Source organism: Lepisosteus oculatus, chromosome 12, assembly GCF_040954835.1.
Source record: "Lepisosteus oculatus isolate fLepOcu1 chromosome 12, fLepOcu1.hap2, whole genome shotgun sequence".
In the NCBI taxonomy this organism is placed as follows: domain Eukaryota; kingdom Metazoa; phylum Chordata; class Actinopteri; order Semionotiformes; family Lepisosteidae; genus Lepisosteus; species Lepisosteus oculatus.
The window spans coordinates 17,089,354-17,108,946 of record NC_090707.1 but is presented as its reverse complement, the minus strand read 5'-3'; the positions used below and the strand labels follow the sequence as shown (position 1 = coordinate 17,108,946).

Here is a 19,593-nt window from a genome sequence, read left to right as displayed (position 1 = left end):
GCACCTCAGCCATTGTTCCTTTTGTTCCAGGAGGTACAGTTAATGCCTTAGGTCCGATTAATTGAACAAGACTGACGGGCAGCTTTCAGATGAGTTACATCTGTCTGCCCACAGTGAATCAACATACTGCATATGTGAAGCATCTACAAACCTTGCATGTCAAAAGACAAACCTTCGGGCTCAACAGCTCCTCTGAGGAAATTGTTCTGTTGAGAAGAGTTCAAGTAGTAGTTTACATATGAATAAGGTTTCCTGAGTCAGGACATGAATATAAAAATTTCAGAAGAAAATGTTTTTATTTTGAGGCAGAGTTAAATACCACTTTTTTAGAATCACACAGTCCTGTGTAACTGGTTTGCTGTTTTCTGTTTTCAGTTTGCTTTTCTGAAAAGGCAATCAGATAATAAAGAAACAATAGCGTTATATCTCAGTGGAGCTCTAATTATTTTGTGACCAGGGCACTATAAAGCATTTGGTGCTGTAGATAAGAATACCACATGTCTAAGAAAAATTGATCCATTTTTGTCTAATGCACTCTAACATTTTTCCTTTAACTGTAGATGTAATTATTTGAATTACTTTCCTTTCTAAATACATTCCACTAAATATGTTACTTATGTTTTTCCTGTATTTTGTAATGCAAGGTAATGTGTTTCTTGGTGGTAGATCATTTCTGAAACAGTACAAAGCTCTGTAACCTGTTATATGGTTAGGTTGAAATGGGGGAACATTGCAACTTTCGAGGTGAAAAGACTAAAAAAGAAAAAAAAAGCAATACTAGGAGACCTTAAAGTACCTTGTGTTTTCACAGATGGTATTCAGTTTATTCTGTGTACATAACAGTGAACATTTCCATAATATTGTTGCTATGTTTGTGCTGTAGGGTTAGCTTTTCCTGGAAAACAATTTAGATGACTACATCTTACCATGCATTTTCACCACATGTTCTCCTGTGTTGTGCTGGAAAGCCCATGTATATTTCCACCTATTACAGCCTGTCCTGCTCTCATAAAGGAACAGGATGAAAAATTCTGGAGTGCTATCTGATCTCAACATCAAGTCAGTTGGTGTTTCCACCTGATGAGCTGAATTGTGGGCTGTCAGAGTGGTTGTCTGCTTAGTGGGAGTTTGTGTTGCGGCAGCCAAGATGGGCTGTGGCTTTGGATTCAGAACCAGTTTTATTAATTCGTTGTGATTAGAAACGAAAATTTGCGCAGCATTTCTTGCAGAGGAAGCAGAACAAATACGGAGAGCAACCTATGTTTGCCTGTAAATACAGAAGTGAAGAGCTCTTCTCAGATTGATTGTTCTAATGCTACTAAGCAGCCAAATTAAGACATTTTCTTCACAACATGACCAGATGCCCTCAAACCAATTGGTTTACTGTCAGTTTGAGTTATTTGCTATTCATGGCAAAATGCCCCTTACTTTAATGACCTCCCCAAGCAAGAAAATGAATGGGTTTCCTGGTGAGATCATCTCTACTACAGTTCTACTTTAAAAACAAAAACAACACATGCAAACTTACATGCATATATACAGTATATAGAATGACTGTCATCTAACACAGTAGCAGCAAAAGAGTTTGTATATAAATAGATGAGATTTATTTGTTGTTGTCCTAATGTAATTCAAATCAGTCACGAACAACAAAGGCAGTATCTTCCATAATAAAAACAAGCTATTTATATAGATACTCCCCCCTTTTGCTTATTCAGGATATTTTTTACAACCATAATATTAGTGTTTATTTTGCACCTCTTCTTGTGTTCTAAAGGTAGTTGTAAACCTAATTGTTAAGTGACAGTAATTGCTTTGCCCAGGACATGTGGGACATATTGATCCCCTCTGTAAAAAAGGAGAACCTCCTAATGAAAATAACTTTCACAGTACTAAAATGTAATTGTTCAAATACTCTGGCTACCAAGGAAAAGCATACTGCCTTCTCTGAAGATAAGCCCAGGAAAAATAACCATTGGCATACACAGGAAGTGTAGAGTGTACACTGTTCCTATGGCAACAGTGTACTTTGGTGCAGATGTAATAACACTCGTCCGGACTAGATAAACATGGTATCATCTCCATTTCCATTTCATAACATCAGTTATGTTTCCAGCCAGGGCAATAAAATATGAAACAGTACCAAAACTACATTTAACAAACATAATGATTGATCTGAAGGTTACCCTGAAATCATTAACTTTAGATTTATTGGTTTTAGAAAGTATTTATTGTAATATTGTATACAATCTAATTGCTTTGTAAGAGTAAACTGTATCCCTTCAGCTTTTACGTTTAAAGCTGTGGCTTCTGTGTTTAGTTGAGTGAAAATCTAAATTTGTAGATGCTCGTTCAATCTGTAATTCCAAATGTGCAACCTATTTATTTTGCATGATTCACTTAATGCCGTAAATGTGGCCTTAGTAATCCGTACTGACATGCACTATTACAACAAGGGATAATTTGTGTCAGTGAATTAATAGTCATTTATGTCCCCTGATCATTTGATGCAGAAGATGTTTAATCAGTTTGGGAATGACAGATGTGTTGAATGCCTGCACAAAATGTCCATGGAAAGATGACATTTTTTAATACGCAATTAGCTGGAGCTGCTAATGGGTTTATATCTGAGCGTTTTCACGAGAGCAGCACACTGTGTGATCTGTAAGATGAGCTGTGTGTCCAAGCAATCAGCAGTCCCACAGTCCCAGGCCTGCTTACAGTTTTATTGCCAATCCATGTGATGTTTCTGCACTGGCCGTGGTGTTTGTGTGAGTGGAAAGAGAAGAGATGAGCTGATTTTGAAGTAACCTCTGCTGATGCAGGGGTCATGGCTGGTACTCACTTCAAACTACTGGTCATTACTTTGTCTTGTGATTTGTGGCAAAAGTAGTCGAAAAGTTGTTGTTGTTTTTTTTTACTTCAGATTTCTTCACTATAGCTGGACAAAGATGCTCCAGGGTAATTCCGATGCTCTTGGTTTTTTATGTATATGGTATGGAAATATCTACTGATGAGATGTGTTGTGTTGAATGTTGTACTAAAAGAAGAGCAGCAAGAAAATCTCTGTCTTTGTAATGTGTGGAAGCTTTCCAAATTGAGAAAGGAGGAGAGTTGAAAATTCACATTCATTTGCAAGAAGGTTTTTTGCAGCTAGATGCAGCCCATACACAACTATCTACTGTGGAAGTAAAATGAAGCCACAGCAGAGAAGGGCATGTGATCTGCTTGGACCAGAAGTCTTTTCATCACTCTCCTCTAGGCCCACTGCTAAAATGTGATCTGATTCATCACAGTGGGCCTAGAGGAGAGTGATGAAAAGTCTTCTGCTCCAAGCTCATCCGGGGGAGTCTGTACAATGCAGTACAGTTGTATAACAGAATCAATCATTTTAAAGTTCTGCTGAAAACTCGGCATTGGTAAAGGGGTTGTGTCAGATTCATGGATTTCAGTCTGTGTTGTTTTCCTAGCCAAGGGTGGGATTAACCACTTCACATCTGGCGCGCTCACAGGACGAGTTAAATATTCAGCAATTACTGATTCTCCATTATGATAATTAAGGTAATATGTAAATACATTTTGTGCTTTTCCTTTTAGCTGCATGGCGGCAGAGCGAACATCTGTGGTTACCACAAATGAGTGAATCGCGTTCCAAATGAATGTGAGGTGGCATCTGTGCAGGCACGCGCAAACGAAGAGATTCGGTAAAGAGGGCTTTGGCAGTTGTGTTGTGGGCAAGCCCGTGCGAGCTGGCATTCATCCCTGAGCAGGGGGAAGAAGATGCAGGGGAAGCTGCAGTGAGGTCTGTGGCATGTAAATATGATGAGACTCTCTGCAAAAAGCATGGAAAAAAAAAAGCGCCCAGGTAGCACACTCTGAATTTTAGTGTGTGAGGAGGTCTAATTTGATCAAACATTCTGGGTGACTAACTTGCGATTGAAAGAACTGCGCTTTTACAGGGGAGAACAAAGAACCAGCCCTCCTTACGGGGACAAATCATGCATCCTTTTCTTTTCTGCCTCGCCATGTACAAACGTAGAGTGCCATGCCTGCCTCACTTCCTCCCATGACCTTGATGTGTGTGTGAACAGGCTCCATAAATCAATGTCTAGACCTTGGTGGGGAGGGGGGACTGAGTGGGATAATTTATTTGTCTTGAAATACTGTGTAATTTGTTTTTCAAGCTTTTGCAAAGTAAGCAAGAACAGCAACCTATGTAGGCACCTGGTAGTTGATACAGAAAAGGAATTCAGTGCTCAACTGCTGCAGGAAAGTCACTGTAAAAAGTTTATGGCGAATTTGCCACACAGCAAACTGGCAGCTCCTCTGATAATGTGTAAAGGTGAAAGCAGGATGGGGTGTAGGCGGTATGAAGTGGTTTTCATGATCTAGATGTTTCATACTGAAATTGAAGTTACATAATTTATGATGCTGTTCTTGGCCTTTTGTCTCAGAGAGGCTTTTTTTTTCCAATACTTCATGTTCTAAAACGTGTCTTTTCCCAGATCTCTTATTATTGACTTTAGTATTATGCAGATTCAGAGCTCTTAGGTTTCAAAATCTGTTTCTTAAATATTGACATGACTGTTTTGGATATGGCTTCCACTCTTTTCTTTTTTTTCCCTGAATGCCCAGGTCTGTTCGTTTCCCAGCGCCACACATCTGTCTGCGTAGAGCTGCACGTGTTCTGTTGTGCCGAGCTGCTTGAGTGACTAATGATAATCATTAAACTAAAGGAGCACAGTCAGGAAAAAAAAGTATAACTCATTATGTATGTGTGAAGAGCACTCGTGCTCTACAGTCCGTGCCCCTGTGCTTGAAATGGCTTAAAAAGTTTAGGCCTAAAACGTTTTTATCATAGCCTATTATGCAACGTCTTCTGAAAATGTTCTTTTTTGGGGACGTTTTTGATGTTCTGGGATGTTGTGACAGCTTTCCTCTCTTGAGCACTGGGTCCACCTCGATGATAAAGGATCGCTCGTGAATGGCCCGGCTATTTAACAAGGCTCTTTTCCCCTTCCAGTTTTTTTTCCTCTCTCCGTCTTCTGTCAGCCTTATGTAACAACTTGAGCATTAAGGCACTGCTGTACAGCCCGCGTGCTTTCTGCACTCCTTCAGCTGCACGCAGTGACCTCGGAATAGCACTTTCCCAAAGGCATTTCTGCATCTGACCCTTCAAGATGTATCTGTGTTTAACAGCAGATCTTCACATGGAGGGGTGCTCATAATGTGTCAGTCTACCCCACAAGCAGTAACCTGCTTCTAGGAACAGAAGCAAAGGCCCTGTTTCCCAGATGAAACTAGTGTTGTCCAGAAAGGTTACTCTGATGAGTCGAGTAGAAGAAGCAGCACCCCAATTTTCTGATATTGTTGTAATTATACATCACTTTGTGTTACATAATGTTATGTAAGCAATGCCGCCTACATTGTTAAAAGAAAAAAAAAAGTGTTGCCTGTTAGCATGAACCAAACAAATGTTCTTCAATTTGTCTTTGTATTTCTCCAGCGTAATAAATGCACTGATCTTTTCTCATGTTAGACCAGAGACATAAAGCTAATTATATTTTCTTGCTGACCTTACAGAAGTTCTAAAGAGGCTATAGCCCATTATTAATCCACCTTATTATCCTTGTAAATAGGCTCACGTTGTAATGCGGCAATATTAGTCACTTTAAATATAAACCGGGTACAGATAAAAGAATGTCTGATATTAGTTGTTCCATTTAATCAATGTTTAGTCAAATTGAAACCCAGTGCTTCTAGGTAATTAAATTTCACTTCCAAGCAGTAGCTCAGTGAAAAAGAACTGTCCTGTTTAGCGGTTCTATTGTGATGAGAGAGCCAGTGAAGCATATAAATGAACATCAGCTAACACAAAGTCAGTCCCTTTCCTGCCGTTCTCAGTGAACGTGCTCAATTTACCTTTTTTTCTGGCACATAAATGGTTAAGCCTGTTTTGCTGAGATATTGAGATAGAAGGTCGCTGTGGATTTTGCTAGGCTGTGGTTCCCATTTGTCATTTCTAAGAGAGCCAAGTTGATTAATAGCTAAATGGTAAACCCCTGACCAATCATGTTTGTAGTCCTAATAACAAGCAGGACCTCAAAAGAAATGAACCCCCTCATTCCAGGCAAGACTTTGAAAACATGGGAAACCGATTTTACCCCTGTAGATGCTGCATTTCCCCGTATATTTATCTCAAAAGAATGTTTGCATCCATCTTTTTTACAAATAGCTCATTCAGTGAAAATCATTCTACATAGCATCATGTAGACTGATCTTTTCCAAGGTCAGCAACGGAACAGCTAGTGCAGCACGCTAAAAAAACACGTCGTTGCTCTGTTTCAAATCACTCCAGGTAAAGCTATTCTTCAGATGTGCAGTAGCGGGTAACCAGTTTCAAAACAAATGTCGAAGGCTGCATTATTACTGTGATTTAAACCTGGCTATTTTGAGGAAGGCGCTACTGGAGAGAACATATGGAACTCTAAAGAAAGTAATTAGGGGTTTGTATTCCTCTCTGTCCTTTTGCAGATTGATGTGTTATAAAAAGAAAAAGATTGAATTAAGGTGCTTTGCATCCGTCTTTTTTGTGGAAAAGAAACTCAACCTGGGATGGTTTTAGGAACAGTGAAATCAATCAGTGTCAATTAAGAGAACGTTTATAGAAACTCACAGCCCGAGAGTCAGTTGCCAGTCTTCTGCTTAACAGCAGGCAATGTAATTACGAGAAAATTGCTACAACCAGCATTTTGAGTCGTGAAGATATATGCCGAATATAGAAAGATCAGTACCTTTATTTTCTTTATAGTTTTAATGGTATATCTTAATGGTACAGTTTTAATGGTATAAGTAATTTTCATTGGTTTGAGTAGGCTGGTTTAATGAAATGTCTCTGCCCTGCAATCTTTGTTGTAGAAATAAAACCAGACTCAGATATCCAAAAAGACTGCACAGTGATAGGTGTTGAAATTGCTTTCTAAACATGTGGAAACAGTTTCTCTGCGTTCCCTTTGTGCACGGGGGCTGCCTCTCAGGAGCCAGCGAAGACCAATGTAAATAAGCTCAGGTCTTAAATAATTTAATAATTACTAATGTGAGAAGAGTGCAGGAGTCGGCAGACTGACTTGGTTTTGTTGCCGATTCCATCCCAGGGGCATTGTGCCAGCACAAGGCGCTGCCAGCTGAGCCATGCTTCTCTAATACAGGAATGCGTTACCATCTCTAAATCATTTCTAGCGGTGTTCATGTGTTTCAGAAAGAAACTTGTTTCGCTGACCTGTGTTCATTATTGAATAGCCAATGCTCATTTTCAGGGTTAACACCAACCCAAGAATATAAGGGAAGTTACATTCAAATGAATAGTGGTGCCTATTTTCATAAAGGTGTAGATAATGGTGTGTTCATTCCAGGAACTGTGGTTGCCACTTTGTCTTTGGAGTGTCTCTTTTGAATTGTAGCCTTGTGTTAAAATTCAAATTGGTATCTAAGGTTTATTCATTTATTGAAATAATCGGGATTCAGTGCTCAAAAGAGCACTCTTCAAAAAGTTGTATGGTTCATTAATCCGATTAATTTAGCTGTTTATCCTTTTTCTTTCTAAAAAAACGTTAGAAGGTGGATTGCAACTTTGCTAAAATTTTTATTCCTGTATTTTGTAGAAAAAAAGACTTAATGTGTGTGTCTTGCACAGTATATGTAATGTCTACCCACATCAAGACAGAAGAACTGTTTTGACAAATAGAAAATGTTGTGGTTACTTGCTTCCGTGTTCTATCCCTAATTCTTTGTCAAATGTATTTACTTTTTTACTCCCGTCCTCTAAAATCTCATCTGAAAATACCAAGTATCTGAAAAAAATATATGGATTTCCCTTCTTTTGGGCTTGTTAATGAGTGAAATCGGCAAGTACTTTTGCATGACAACAGAGTTCTTTTGCATAATCCTTCATTCTTTGTTTTACTGTAATGCACTGGTCACATTGATAGATGTGCCTGTCTGGAAGACTTCAAAGGTTTGCAATTCGCTGAGAAAAATACATTTGAATAATGGAAGGGCTAGAGATTTCCCGCAAGTGGAATTAAAATTGGGCCTTTTATTCTCTCTTGATTAATGTCCTAATTTTCATGATGTTGCATTACATTTAGGCTAGATATAGCTTATATATTTAAATCTCTTTAAACTGCACTAAATATTTTGGGAGAAGATGGAAGAAAAATCCTCTCAGCTTTTGCAGTATAAAGACAACGAAGCCAGTGACCATCTCAAGGAGATGGTCTAATTAAATGACTGTGTTGTTGTTGTTGTTTTTACAGCAGAGATGTACAGAATTCAGTGATGATGTGTGAGTCATTCATCGTTCATTATCATCCCACATTTTTTTTTTCCCTTCTTCCCTGAGCCTCTGTGCAAGTGGAGTGGGGGTTCAGAAGCGATAAGGCTCTTGTTATTGGCTAGCTGCTTCCTTAATGTGACCTGACTAATCCAGCGTGACTGCTGTAGCCCAGCCCCCTTCTCCTTTACACTGAGCTTGGCAGCAGTCCTGTAGCTAGAGACTGGCTGCATCCACCAACAGCACTGCTTGTGCTTCAGTGCAAATATCAGTCCGGCAATGTGAGATTAACAGCACTGACTTCCAAACATTTATTTCTACTGTTCCCAGCTGCAAAAGAAGACAAAGGATGATGATTAATGGATTTTGGCATCTTCACCTTTAAACAGTTCAGTGTTTAATCTACTTTTACTCTGAGATTGGTATTTGTCACCTCTCTGCCAGGAGGAAGATTGTTAAAAGGTCTTTTGAAATTCTAACAAGTTTTTTTTTTGTTTTCTAACTTGACATCGGCAATCTGCTCTTACAGAAACAATGTAAGAAACACCATTTGTTCTGCAACGTGTGGGCTAGACTTGTGCGCTAACGTGCCTTGAATACATCTGCTGAAGAGTGGATTCCGAAAGTTTGACATAAAAGACGCTGTGGAGGTTCAGCTCGGTTTTCGATTTTGTTCAGTTGTGGAACTTGAAGGCTAAATATCAAAATGCCGTCCAGAGAATCATGCTCTGGCACGAAAGGTACCAAGTCTCTGGTTCACAAGCCAAAACAAGAGACCCATCAGCAGGATATACTAGCCGCTGCACTGGGGATGAGAATGGGACCTCAGAAACCACCTGCAACTCTGTGGCAACCTCTCAAACTGTTCGCTTATTCACAGCTCACTTCACTGGTCCGAAGAGCCACCCTGAAGGAGAACGACCGGACCCCCAGATATGAAAAGGTCCATAATTTTAAGGTAGGTTATGCCTTCTGTCTCTTCTTGTTGACTGGTTTAGTAGATCGCGCATTGATGCTTGAACTGTTTTTACGGTGCTATATTACATATGTACTGCATAGTTTTTTTAAATATTACAGAAACACTCAAGATGTGTGTTTGAGAAGTGAATATGATGCCTGAACGATCAAAGTGTTTTGGCTGTTGAGGAAAGCCAGTGTGAAAAGGGAGGCAATCCAGACTTTTCTAGACTGTCGCTCATTCGTTTTGGGAAACAGATGGAGAGATTAGGAGATTTCAGGGGAACAGTTGCGGGCTGTATCCTTGTTCGGCTTCTAACAGCAAATGGTGCTCCTGCTTGCCTATTCAGATTTGCTAATGAAACGACTAGGAGATGGAGCAGGTTGCACCGAAAGGCAGAGAAACTGCTGACATTTGCACAACTGTTTTTTTTTTTTGCCACTTAAACTGTACGCTTCATTTCACATTTTTAAGGGTTGCAGACAGATTTATGTTTAAATGTAGCGTTATGTTTGAAGATAATTCACTCCTGCAGAAAAAAATGCACCGTTTTGCTGATGTTTCCATCCACACTTCACAGGTCAGCTGAAATGTTCAAGAACTTGAGGCTTGATCAGCACAAATAATAGACCAAATGTGACATATATTTAAAAATTCAATTTCTGTGGTAGTGTTTTATACAAAACTATTAATAGAGCTTCGTGCCATGTTTTGGGCATGGAGACAGACTTGTGTTCTGTGAGCTAGGCAAGCAGAAGTGAGGGCTTGTTTTCCAAAATGAATAATCTTATCTTGAATTTATAATTGATTTGATCGGTTTTGAGAAATTTGTGCACCAACTGAACAAGTACTCACAGGAACCAAAGTTCTGTTGGTGTTCTTAGTCCTGCTTTTATGAATCTCAAATCAGTGGCTTACATGTGAAATTTCTTTTATTTGGGTAATTATTACTCGTTGTTTTTAGCTTGTACAGTGCATCTCCTAATAGCATGTACTGTATGCCTGGGTCACACAGGCTTTGAAGAGGCTCTTGTGCGTAAGCAGCGTATTTCCCTAATTGAGGGAGAGGGTTGAGTATGCCCGTGCTCACAGGGCTGTTCAGAGACTCAGGAATCAGCCCAGAGTGTTCACCTCATTGGTGGGTTTGTTACCTGGCTGCATGCGGAGGCTTCCTTTGATGTTGCTGCTGCAGCAGCGTTATTGCTCATTGCCATGACAACTCGCCCCCTCAGAGTCCAGCACGTCACTGAAGAGATGTCCTGCCTCCCCCACCTGATTGCCACTTTTCACTCTTTAATAAATGTGCGAGATGATTCGTGTTTAGTTATTTTTTAACCCTTGTCCAGCCTTAAAACTTGCTTGTTTTCGAAGGCCTTTAATTCACCATCTCTTTCTTTCTTTGAATTTCACATTTATACATGGTTTTATTGTATATGTTTGGTTATTCTACTTTTTTATATGCAGCATTTATATAAAATGCCTTGAGAATGCTCTGGGCTGAAAGGCACTAAGGATAAAATTGAATCAGATTGTTTCAACTTTTTTCTGTCTGTCTGGAAACCATTGTCAATATTAGCCTCACAAAGTGTTACATTTTATGTTTCTGTTTAGTTCTAAAGAACCTGCCATCACAAAATGGCTGTGAGACCACCCCCAAACCTGGAATATTACTAAATGTGCATATTTTGTGTTTTTTTTGTAGGTCCATACATTCCGAGGACCACACTGGTGTGAATACTGTGCTAACTTCATGTGGGGTCTGATTGCTCAGGGAGTAAAATGTGCAGGTACACTTATTATGTATATTTTCCTTTTGCCTAACATTTTTGACGCTTTCATAAGCTCTTAGGTTCTAGTTCTGTTTTTAAGGTATTTGTTACTCTTCGTTTGTTCTGTCCAAGGATAATGATGTTGATCATAGTTGCTGTTGATTTCTTTAATGCAAATGTGTGTATCTCTTAGCTGTCTTTTGTGATAGAGAGGACAGTGCTTTTATACTGTACCACAGAGAAGGCAAAGTGACAATTGTAGACTTTAGTTAGTGTAGATACTATTTTACATGGGCTCTTAGCCAATGCTATGTTATCTCTTTTTTGTTAGAAGAGATACTGTTCTACATGTTAAAACTTTAGATTTTTTAATGTGCAATATATTTAACATTGAGATTTATTTTTTAATTTATTTTTCTCAAAACTTTACTAAATGAATGTTTTATAACAGCAGGGGGAAAATGGACCCCAGTTGCTGTGATGCACTGAAATGTTAAGTGCTATATTGTGCTACCCAACCGGATAGCTTAAGTAAACACAGCTAACCAGGTTTTTAACTGTAATCCTGTAAATAACTCAATTAAACAGCCCTCAGAGGACTTATAAACTGGAAGTTTATGGTGTGAAACACAATAGAAATGCCTCTGTACATATAAAGGTAAATCTTAGTCTGATACATACCCTTTTGACATGATGTGGTGAAATCACTTTCACTTATAAGCATTTGATGTGATAAATTAAAGCATGTACAAAGCATGTACTACAATGCATGTAAAGCCCAAGTCACTTGCTCAGTTAAATGAAGAAAAACGTTCTCAGGAAAACTACAGCTATAATGCAAAACTGAATTTTTCCCCAAGCCACGTATGTTATTAATGTACAGTAGATAGATTTGATTAAAGTCTCAATTAACTATTCTTAAATATGGGCATTATAACATGCTACTTAATGTATATTAATATACTGCATTATGGAGTTGCTCTTGGGACCTGTCCTTCACTAAACTGTAGTGTACTTAAAGCCATGGTGTTTTCCAGTATTCCTCATGGTCTGAGAGTCAGAATAATTATATGAAATGTGCATTTAGTTCTGAGTTAGCTGTCTTATTTTGCACACTCAGTTTTTGTAATTTATTAGCAGTTAATCACTGCGGTTGGGGATTCAATACCAGTACATATTTTAGCATTGGAAAATCTGCTTCACAGTGTAAAGTGTTGGCATAATTTATTGAACAGTCCAGATGTTAAATACTTTCATGAAAATTCACACTGCATGCCTTTTCAAATTGATTAGACTACATCCTACAGTTTGTGGATGCAGAGATTCATTGTAACGTATTCTTACCGAGAGCTGTAAAACTTAGTAAGAATCATGACATGTACTGTATTTGGCAGTAACTTGGCACGTCTAGGTATTTACATCATATACATATAAGGTATTTTCTTCAACAATATTTGTATTTAAGTCAAAATGTCAAGAAATGCAGGTGAAAATGCTAGCAAATATGCAATGGAACTCTATCAGCTTGTCCTTTGAATATTTTTAGTGCAATGTTTTCTTGTTTGATTTGCTAAGATGTTTTTTTATATACAGTATATACTCTGACCAGCTCATTATGCCAACAAAATAGAGGCTGATTTATGTATTTCATATATTATTAATGTGACAAATTGTACTACACATATGTTCAAGAGAGCACAGTGATCAATTATTTATGGATTTGTAAAGCGGAATATATTATGCTAAACATTTACTTTTTACTGAGGCTTTATATGTCTAAACATAGGTTTATTTTTTGTCTGTTGATCCACATTAGCCATAATGTTAATGAATATTATTCTTTTCAGATTTATATGAAATAGAATTTGAATTTGATCAAATTCATTTTTTTTTAATCTCTGCCACTGTTTGGTTGGGTGCCAAAGTACAAGGCACTGTCGGTGCGTGTTGTGCCACATTTCCTCATCAAAGGCTGCCTTCAGCCTAATATCATCAAGCCTGTGAAGGAAAACAAAGCTGGCATTTCTTTTTAATGATGAGAGCAGCTCGAAGCAGTTTGAAAGATGGCTATTTCCATAAGCATTAAAATTCAAGAACAAAAACAGTAGCTAGGTCACAGCAGAAAACTAGCTGTGAAATTGTTAAATATTTTATTCTGTTTTGAATAGAAACTGAAAAAAATCTGAATACATTTTAAAGGTTTTATACACTATTTAGTATGTTCACCCAATAAGCAGTTGTATCAGTTAATAGGTGTATTGAGCTCTCATGAACAGCTCTCACATGCGTTTAGCAGCATGATTTTATTTTTGATTAATCCTTCTTTTATGTTAACTAAACCTTGGTATCAGGCTTAGAACCAAATCTACATTTCTTAACTGGAGCGTCCTTGGTTTGAGACATAACCCAACATTATGGTTTATCTGTTTGAAAAGTCTTTTGTGTTTTCAATATTTTCAAAATGCATTAAACTAAAGGTATCTGACTGAATTAGAGTTCAGAACACTGACACCTAGGTATAATAAACTTGTAGATTATAGTGCTTATAATGACATTTTTAAAAAAAATAGGACAGTCTATTAAAACGGCTTTCGTGAGCACTTGAAAGATTCATATCTCCTAAGGTAATTACATTTCTGCATCACTGAATATAAATAAAGGCTTCCAGACTCCTCCAGGGTATATCTTTTAAAAAGGCAGTCAGCATGCACAGGAAAGCATTGTTCCTCAAGCTTGAAATTCTGATCCCAGAATTGTAAAGGCACTTATTTAGATAGCTGTATCTTATTTTGTTTACTTGCTGAATTATTCAACTTCTTTGATAAGATCTGTTTTTAGGGGAATTTTTAAAGCGCCTGTTTTAAGATTGGTGTACTACCAAATTAAAGCAGTTTAGGAACTTTGGAAAGGTCAGAAATGGGAGTCTGTTGGGGAAATGCTTCCTACTGGTAGCAAACCATTCTCCAGATTATGTTTCTGTCTATGTGTTTTGTCTTTTATCATTGTCATTGTCTTGTTGGTAAGCTTAAATTTGACATGTTTCTTTTCCTCTGCAGAGAATGTTTCAAACGAATTTCTCTATTAAATTAATAATAGCATTTGATGCTTTAAAAGATGTTTATATGTGCATGTTTATTGATGTTCGGGGTTAAGAGGGTGAAATGCATTGCTGTCAAGACATTTAAAAGTTTTTGAAATGCGTGCTTTCTTTCTGAATCTCGGAGGAAATGTCCTATTTAATGTTGGTAAAATAGGTCTTGTATTGCCTGCAGCAGTAACGTTGCTGCTGCTTGCTATTATAGGGATCTCGGGATTTAAGAGAAAATAGAAATCTGCTTCAGTGTGCCTAATAGAAAGGCAGTACTTTTCATGTATTATGCCTCCTGGTGATTAACATGCTTCTCTCTCCTGGGAAACATTGTTTTCATAGCATAGCTGTTAATCCACAGAAAGACCACTCATTGCAACCATGCAGTTTCCCATGCTACTAAAAGTGTACATCTGAATTCATGTGCTCAGTGCTAACCTCTACACTGGAACACAATTTGGAAGGTAACCTAATTTTCAGTTGAACTAAGAATGCGTACGACAAGTGCTGGGAAAAACTGTTTTAATAATTTATGCGGGATAAGGAATGGATTTATAGCTGAAACATTGAACTAAAAAGAAGTGAAACCCCTACCTTCTGTGAATTGTTTGCTCTGGCAGGGCAGAAGAATAAAGAATACCGAGTTTGTCTCTGCCAAGCAGATGAGATAATTGGTTCACGCAAATCTGAATGTGACACTAGGACTGCTCTATCGAAATGAATGGAGGTGGTGCAGTCACATGCTGGATTGCACTGCCCCCTCACAGATCTGGGGTCCAGGGTTTGAGCCCAGGCTGGGGCTCCATCTGTGTGGGGCTCTCTGGGCGTTTGTAATATCCTCCCTCTGGTCTCTGTCGTCTCCGAACCATCCCTTTGTGGTTGCGCCTGTGTGTCTTGGCTCTGAATTACTGTGACCCTTACTGAGATTAAGCAGCTTTCTGAAAGTGGATGGGCAGATGGGTGAAATTAATATATTAAAATAGTTCCTCTTTTTCCTGTCTCCAAATATATTTTTGAAGCTGTAGCACTTTGGTATATACACAAAGTTTTTCGAACGGGATTTAAAAAAAAATGCTTCATAAAAGGTCTTTTGTTTTCATTAATTACACAGTTTATTCTGTATAACCACTTTGATGCACAAATGACAGGATCCAAGTCTCTCTTTTGTTTCATAAGAAATTGAATGTTGGCAACAGTATTTTCTAACGTTTTGTCTTTCCTGTGGGGCTTTCTAAATGCTGCAACAGTAATACATTGTTTATGCTTTTTCTGAAAATGAATGAACTGGTTTATGTGAAAGATTTAAAATAATATTAATAAAAATATTGCATGCAATAATGCCTTTTGCAGTTTTGGGAAACTATAGTGAAGTTCTAAAATGAGGACTTTAAATCTACATCTAAAATAGCTTATATCTTAATATATTCTTGATTATCATTACCTGGCTTGTGTCCATATTGACATTGGCTATAGTACTTTATCCCCGATTTAATACTGGAAAAAGTCCCAGTAGAAAATGTGTTCCAGGTGTGGGGATATTTATTCATTTGTTGTAAACTTCTGTGGTGGAGCTATGTATACAGGACATTTTCATCATTTATTATACTTTAAGCCACTAAAGGGGAGTGCACACATCTAAAAGAATTACTTTTAGTTCCTCATTAATTTTGAGGACAGAAAATTGTAGAAAGAGACCTAAAGTTATATAATGTGTCATCTACATTTTGTGATGAACTACCATGATTTTATCAAAATACAGAGCACATAAAGAATTATATACAAATTGCTCATAGTAAGATTCAGGAGATTAATAAATGATAATAGTGATGGTTAATAATTCACTATAGCAGGAGCCTAACTATGAAGCCGGAAACTAGGTCTAATGTTTCTAGTGTCTCCCAATGTGTAACATTTAATCTTGCTGTTAGCTACGTTGAGGCATCAGTTCAGAATGTACCAATATGGATGTACACTAGCTTCTTGTTTCCAGAATGCTGCATTAAATGGACAGTCCCAGAACATGTGCAGAAAAACACAAGCTACACTAAGATTTCAAATATTGTAAGACAAGTGAGGTGTCATTTTCATAACAAACACCTTCAGGGTGTTGCGTGGGCTCTGTAGATAAATTAATACATTACACATTTCAATGAAACATCTAAAAATCACATTGACTTTATTTCACTCTAAGATTACTGTTAGTAACTGCAAAAGCTGCTTATGCTCAGCTAAGAGGGTTAGCTTACCCTAGACTAGACTAGTCAGATATTCGTTCTTCAGTGAGCACACTTATGTCATTATCTCTGGGAGAGAGGATGAACCGCAGATTTAATATTAATCTCATGGGCAACAAATCCGCCTTTTAGAGTGATTTGGACAGGAGTAAAAAAGGAACAGAGAATTGGCAGTTAAGATTAACTAGCCTTTCAAATGTTGTCTTGATCAGTGTTTGTTAACCTGCTTTTGTATTTGCTACTTCTCCATCAAAATACATTGAGTGTTCAAGGTTATCCAAACAGCCCTGGCTGCATCCAGGAAATGGTGCCATTTGCTATCAGAGGATGGTGTAGAATTCAATGCCATGTCTAGGGCAAGTAGTGAGCAAGTAGGTGTGACTGCTTCTGTGTAACGCTAAGACACAAACAAGAATCAGTGTAAAATAGTTTCACCTATTGGTATTGCTCTTCAATTGTGTAGGTAACGCAAGATGTTTCTTGCTTATGTTAACACTGCATTTCACTCTCATCTCACTCCTCCCCTTGTTGTGTTTTAGACTGCGGTTTAAATGTCCACAAGCAGTGCTCCAAGGTGGTTCCCAATGACTGCAAGCCAGACCTGAAGCACGTGAAAAAAGTCTACAGCTGCGATCTCACAACGCTGGTGAAAGCCCACAATACCAAGAGGCCCATGGTGGTGGACATGTGCATACGGGAGATAGAATCAAGAGGTGAGAGAGAGAGACATACCCCAACATCAAGCTTTCATTACCCAATCTTTATGGATAAGGATATGAACAGAGCTCTGAGATTAAGGAGTATCTGGGGACACTTGCTTCTTCCACGAAAATCCATACTAGATGGACTAATTTATGTGTAACAGCTGTTTAGTGTCATTAGCATCTGTGTTTTATTGATTTACAACATTTTTTCATCCACTTCCCTTCCCCCTGCACTTTCCCACTTTAACCGCTTTAAAGCCCTTACCAAGGACATTTTAAACTGGCCGACACAGCTCCTGACCAGCAACGAACCTGCAGTGCAACAGGTTTGAAACAAAATCAAGAGAAAATGATTTTTTTCCCCCTCTCTTTCTTTGCTAGCAGTGCAGGCATTTTTTAAAGAACTCCCAGAGAAATTATTTTGAGAAATTGAGTCTCAGTGCGGTTAATTAAACATAACTGGGAATAAATAATTATACTCTGAGCTGTTCCAGGTAGATAAGGTCATCTGTACTCCACTGTTGTGGCGTTAATGTTTTTATCTATTTTTCTACAGGGAAGTACATTTTACAGATACGTCTGAATAAGTAATTAAAACATTTTAGATATATTGTGGTATGACATCTTGCAAAGCCAATTTTCTGGCATTATTGGATGAAGCATCTCATGCTTCTTGAATATGTGGGCTATCTCTATATGTGATGCTGTGCTTATTTTAAGCTTTCCATTCTTAGACATTTTCCAGTTTCCTTTCCTAGTCAAGAATAATCTGACATTGCTTTGTACAGTTTCAGACCCAGAACGATCTGTTACAGGTTTCAAACAAAAGCTGTACTGTTAGAAATACAAGCACGTCTATTTGATGGGTTTTGATGGCTCCTTTTAATTACATATGTAATATACATTTTCACCTTGTGGCATTTGTTTCCTTAAAGGTCTGAAGTCCGAAGGCCTGTACAGAGTATCAGGATTCAGTGATTTAATTGAAGATGTCAAGCTGGCATTTGACAGAGGTATGTTTTTACTTAAAATACTGCAATATCAGCTCTTTAACAGATCCCATGTGTGCTTTACACTGAAGTGCCAAATTGGGTTACACCCTAATGGGAAGATAGGAAGAAATATTGGTGCTTTAATAGTGGTATGTGCAGTTGTGTCCCAGACTGAAAGATATTATATTAGCTTTTAGGTAATAAAACCCTCCAGTGGAAACAGGAATGTCACAGGTTATCTGCTGGCTATCAAAAACGTCTTCTAAGCTCCTTCCAAAAAAGTTGTTTTGTAAACTATTCCAAAGAAATGTTCTCAGGTTTTGCTTCAAATGCAAGACTTGATCAGTTACCATCAAATGGTATTCATGAAGGATCTATGGGGCCCAGTGACATTATTTGAAGTTAATACAGTTCTGTCACAAGCGCAAGCACGCTCTTAGAAACTGTAACATTCCTGCCTTAAGAGAAGAGAAGGCACAGCTGCTTTCACTTAACAGCTTACATCTATCAGCTTGAAGTTTACTGGGCTCTGAGATTGCAAGCATCTTTAAATCTCTCAGAAACAAATGAAATCAGAAAGTGTCTTATTCTTAGGTTTAAATAAGACATTCGTTCCTAAATTACAGGTTGGCAGTGAAACAACAAACCTAAACCAAAAACATGTTTTTTTGTGTGATTCTGATTGTGCCTCTGTGTGGGCTATCTTGAGTGCGCTGTTGATTGTGATTAAGAAGCAGATCAGTCTTTTTATTTTCCAAACCTGTTAGTTGAACTGAAATAGCTGACAGCTTACAGCACTTGTAAAATCTGATTTCTTGCCTCTTTTCATTTTCCAATTCCACTCAAAGCAGATTTCAGTTTGTGGCAGATCACAATTGCTTTCATATAGTGTCAGTACAGTTTCATCAATTTTTCTTAATCTTTGTCTTTTTTTTAAACGTGGGACAAGCGATATGTATGGTTTCTCTTCACAGATGGTGAAAAGGCAGACATTTCCGTGAATGTGTATGAAGATATCAATATTATCACTGGTGCACTTAAACTGTACTTCAGGGATTTGCCCATTCCTGTGATCACATATGATGCCTACCCCAGGTTCATTGAGGCTGCAAGTAAGTATAAAATAAATAAGATGTCTTACTTACATGCACATCAGGTGGGAAATATGAGTTTCAAGATCTATATTGTTAAAACACTAGTAAAATATTAGGTAACTCAATATCTGTAGGCATTAGGGGAGTTAAAAATGAAACCTTAAAAAATCACGATCCAGTGGTATTTTTCTGATTAAGTTATAAGACAAATCAAACCCTAAATCTTATGCTTGAAAATGAGATTCACTTACAATATACCATGCCCTCTTCACCCTTGTATTCTTCATAAATTAAAATACAGAAGTGGCACTATTTTAGGTATGTGATTTCTTGCTATGCTGCATCAGTACATTTGAAATGTCTGTTGAGCAATTTTTACAATACTGTTGATTTCCGTACTGAAGCATTACAACGCAAGTCTC

General features: G+C 37.8%; 1 protein-coding gene across 2 annotated transcripts in view; it reads left to right on the top strand.

Moving 5' to 3' along the window:
• Positions 1-19,593, top strand: part of chn1 (chimerin 1) — a 58,886-nt gene that overhangs the window by 36,395 nt on the left and 2,898 nt on the right. For both annotated transcript variants that reach the window (XM_006636501.3, XM_015359023.2), the window contains exons 8-12: positions 9,213-9,290; positions 10,993-11,077; positions 16,921-17,094; positions 18,021-18,098; positions 19,052-19,189. In XM_006636501.3, coding sequence (XP_006636564.2) covers positions 9,213-9,290; positions 10,993-11,077; positions 16,921-17,094; positions 18,021-18,098; positions 19,052-19,189 — 553 coding nt within the window. The remainder of the gene's footprint in view (positions 1-9,212; positions 9,291-10,992; positions 11,078-16,920; positions 17,095-18,020; positions 18,099-19,051; positions 19,190-19,593) is intronic.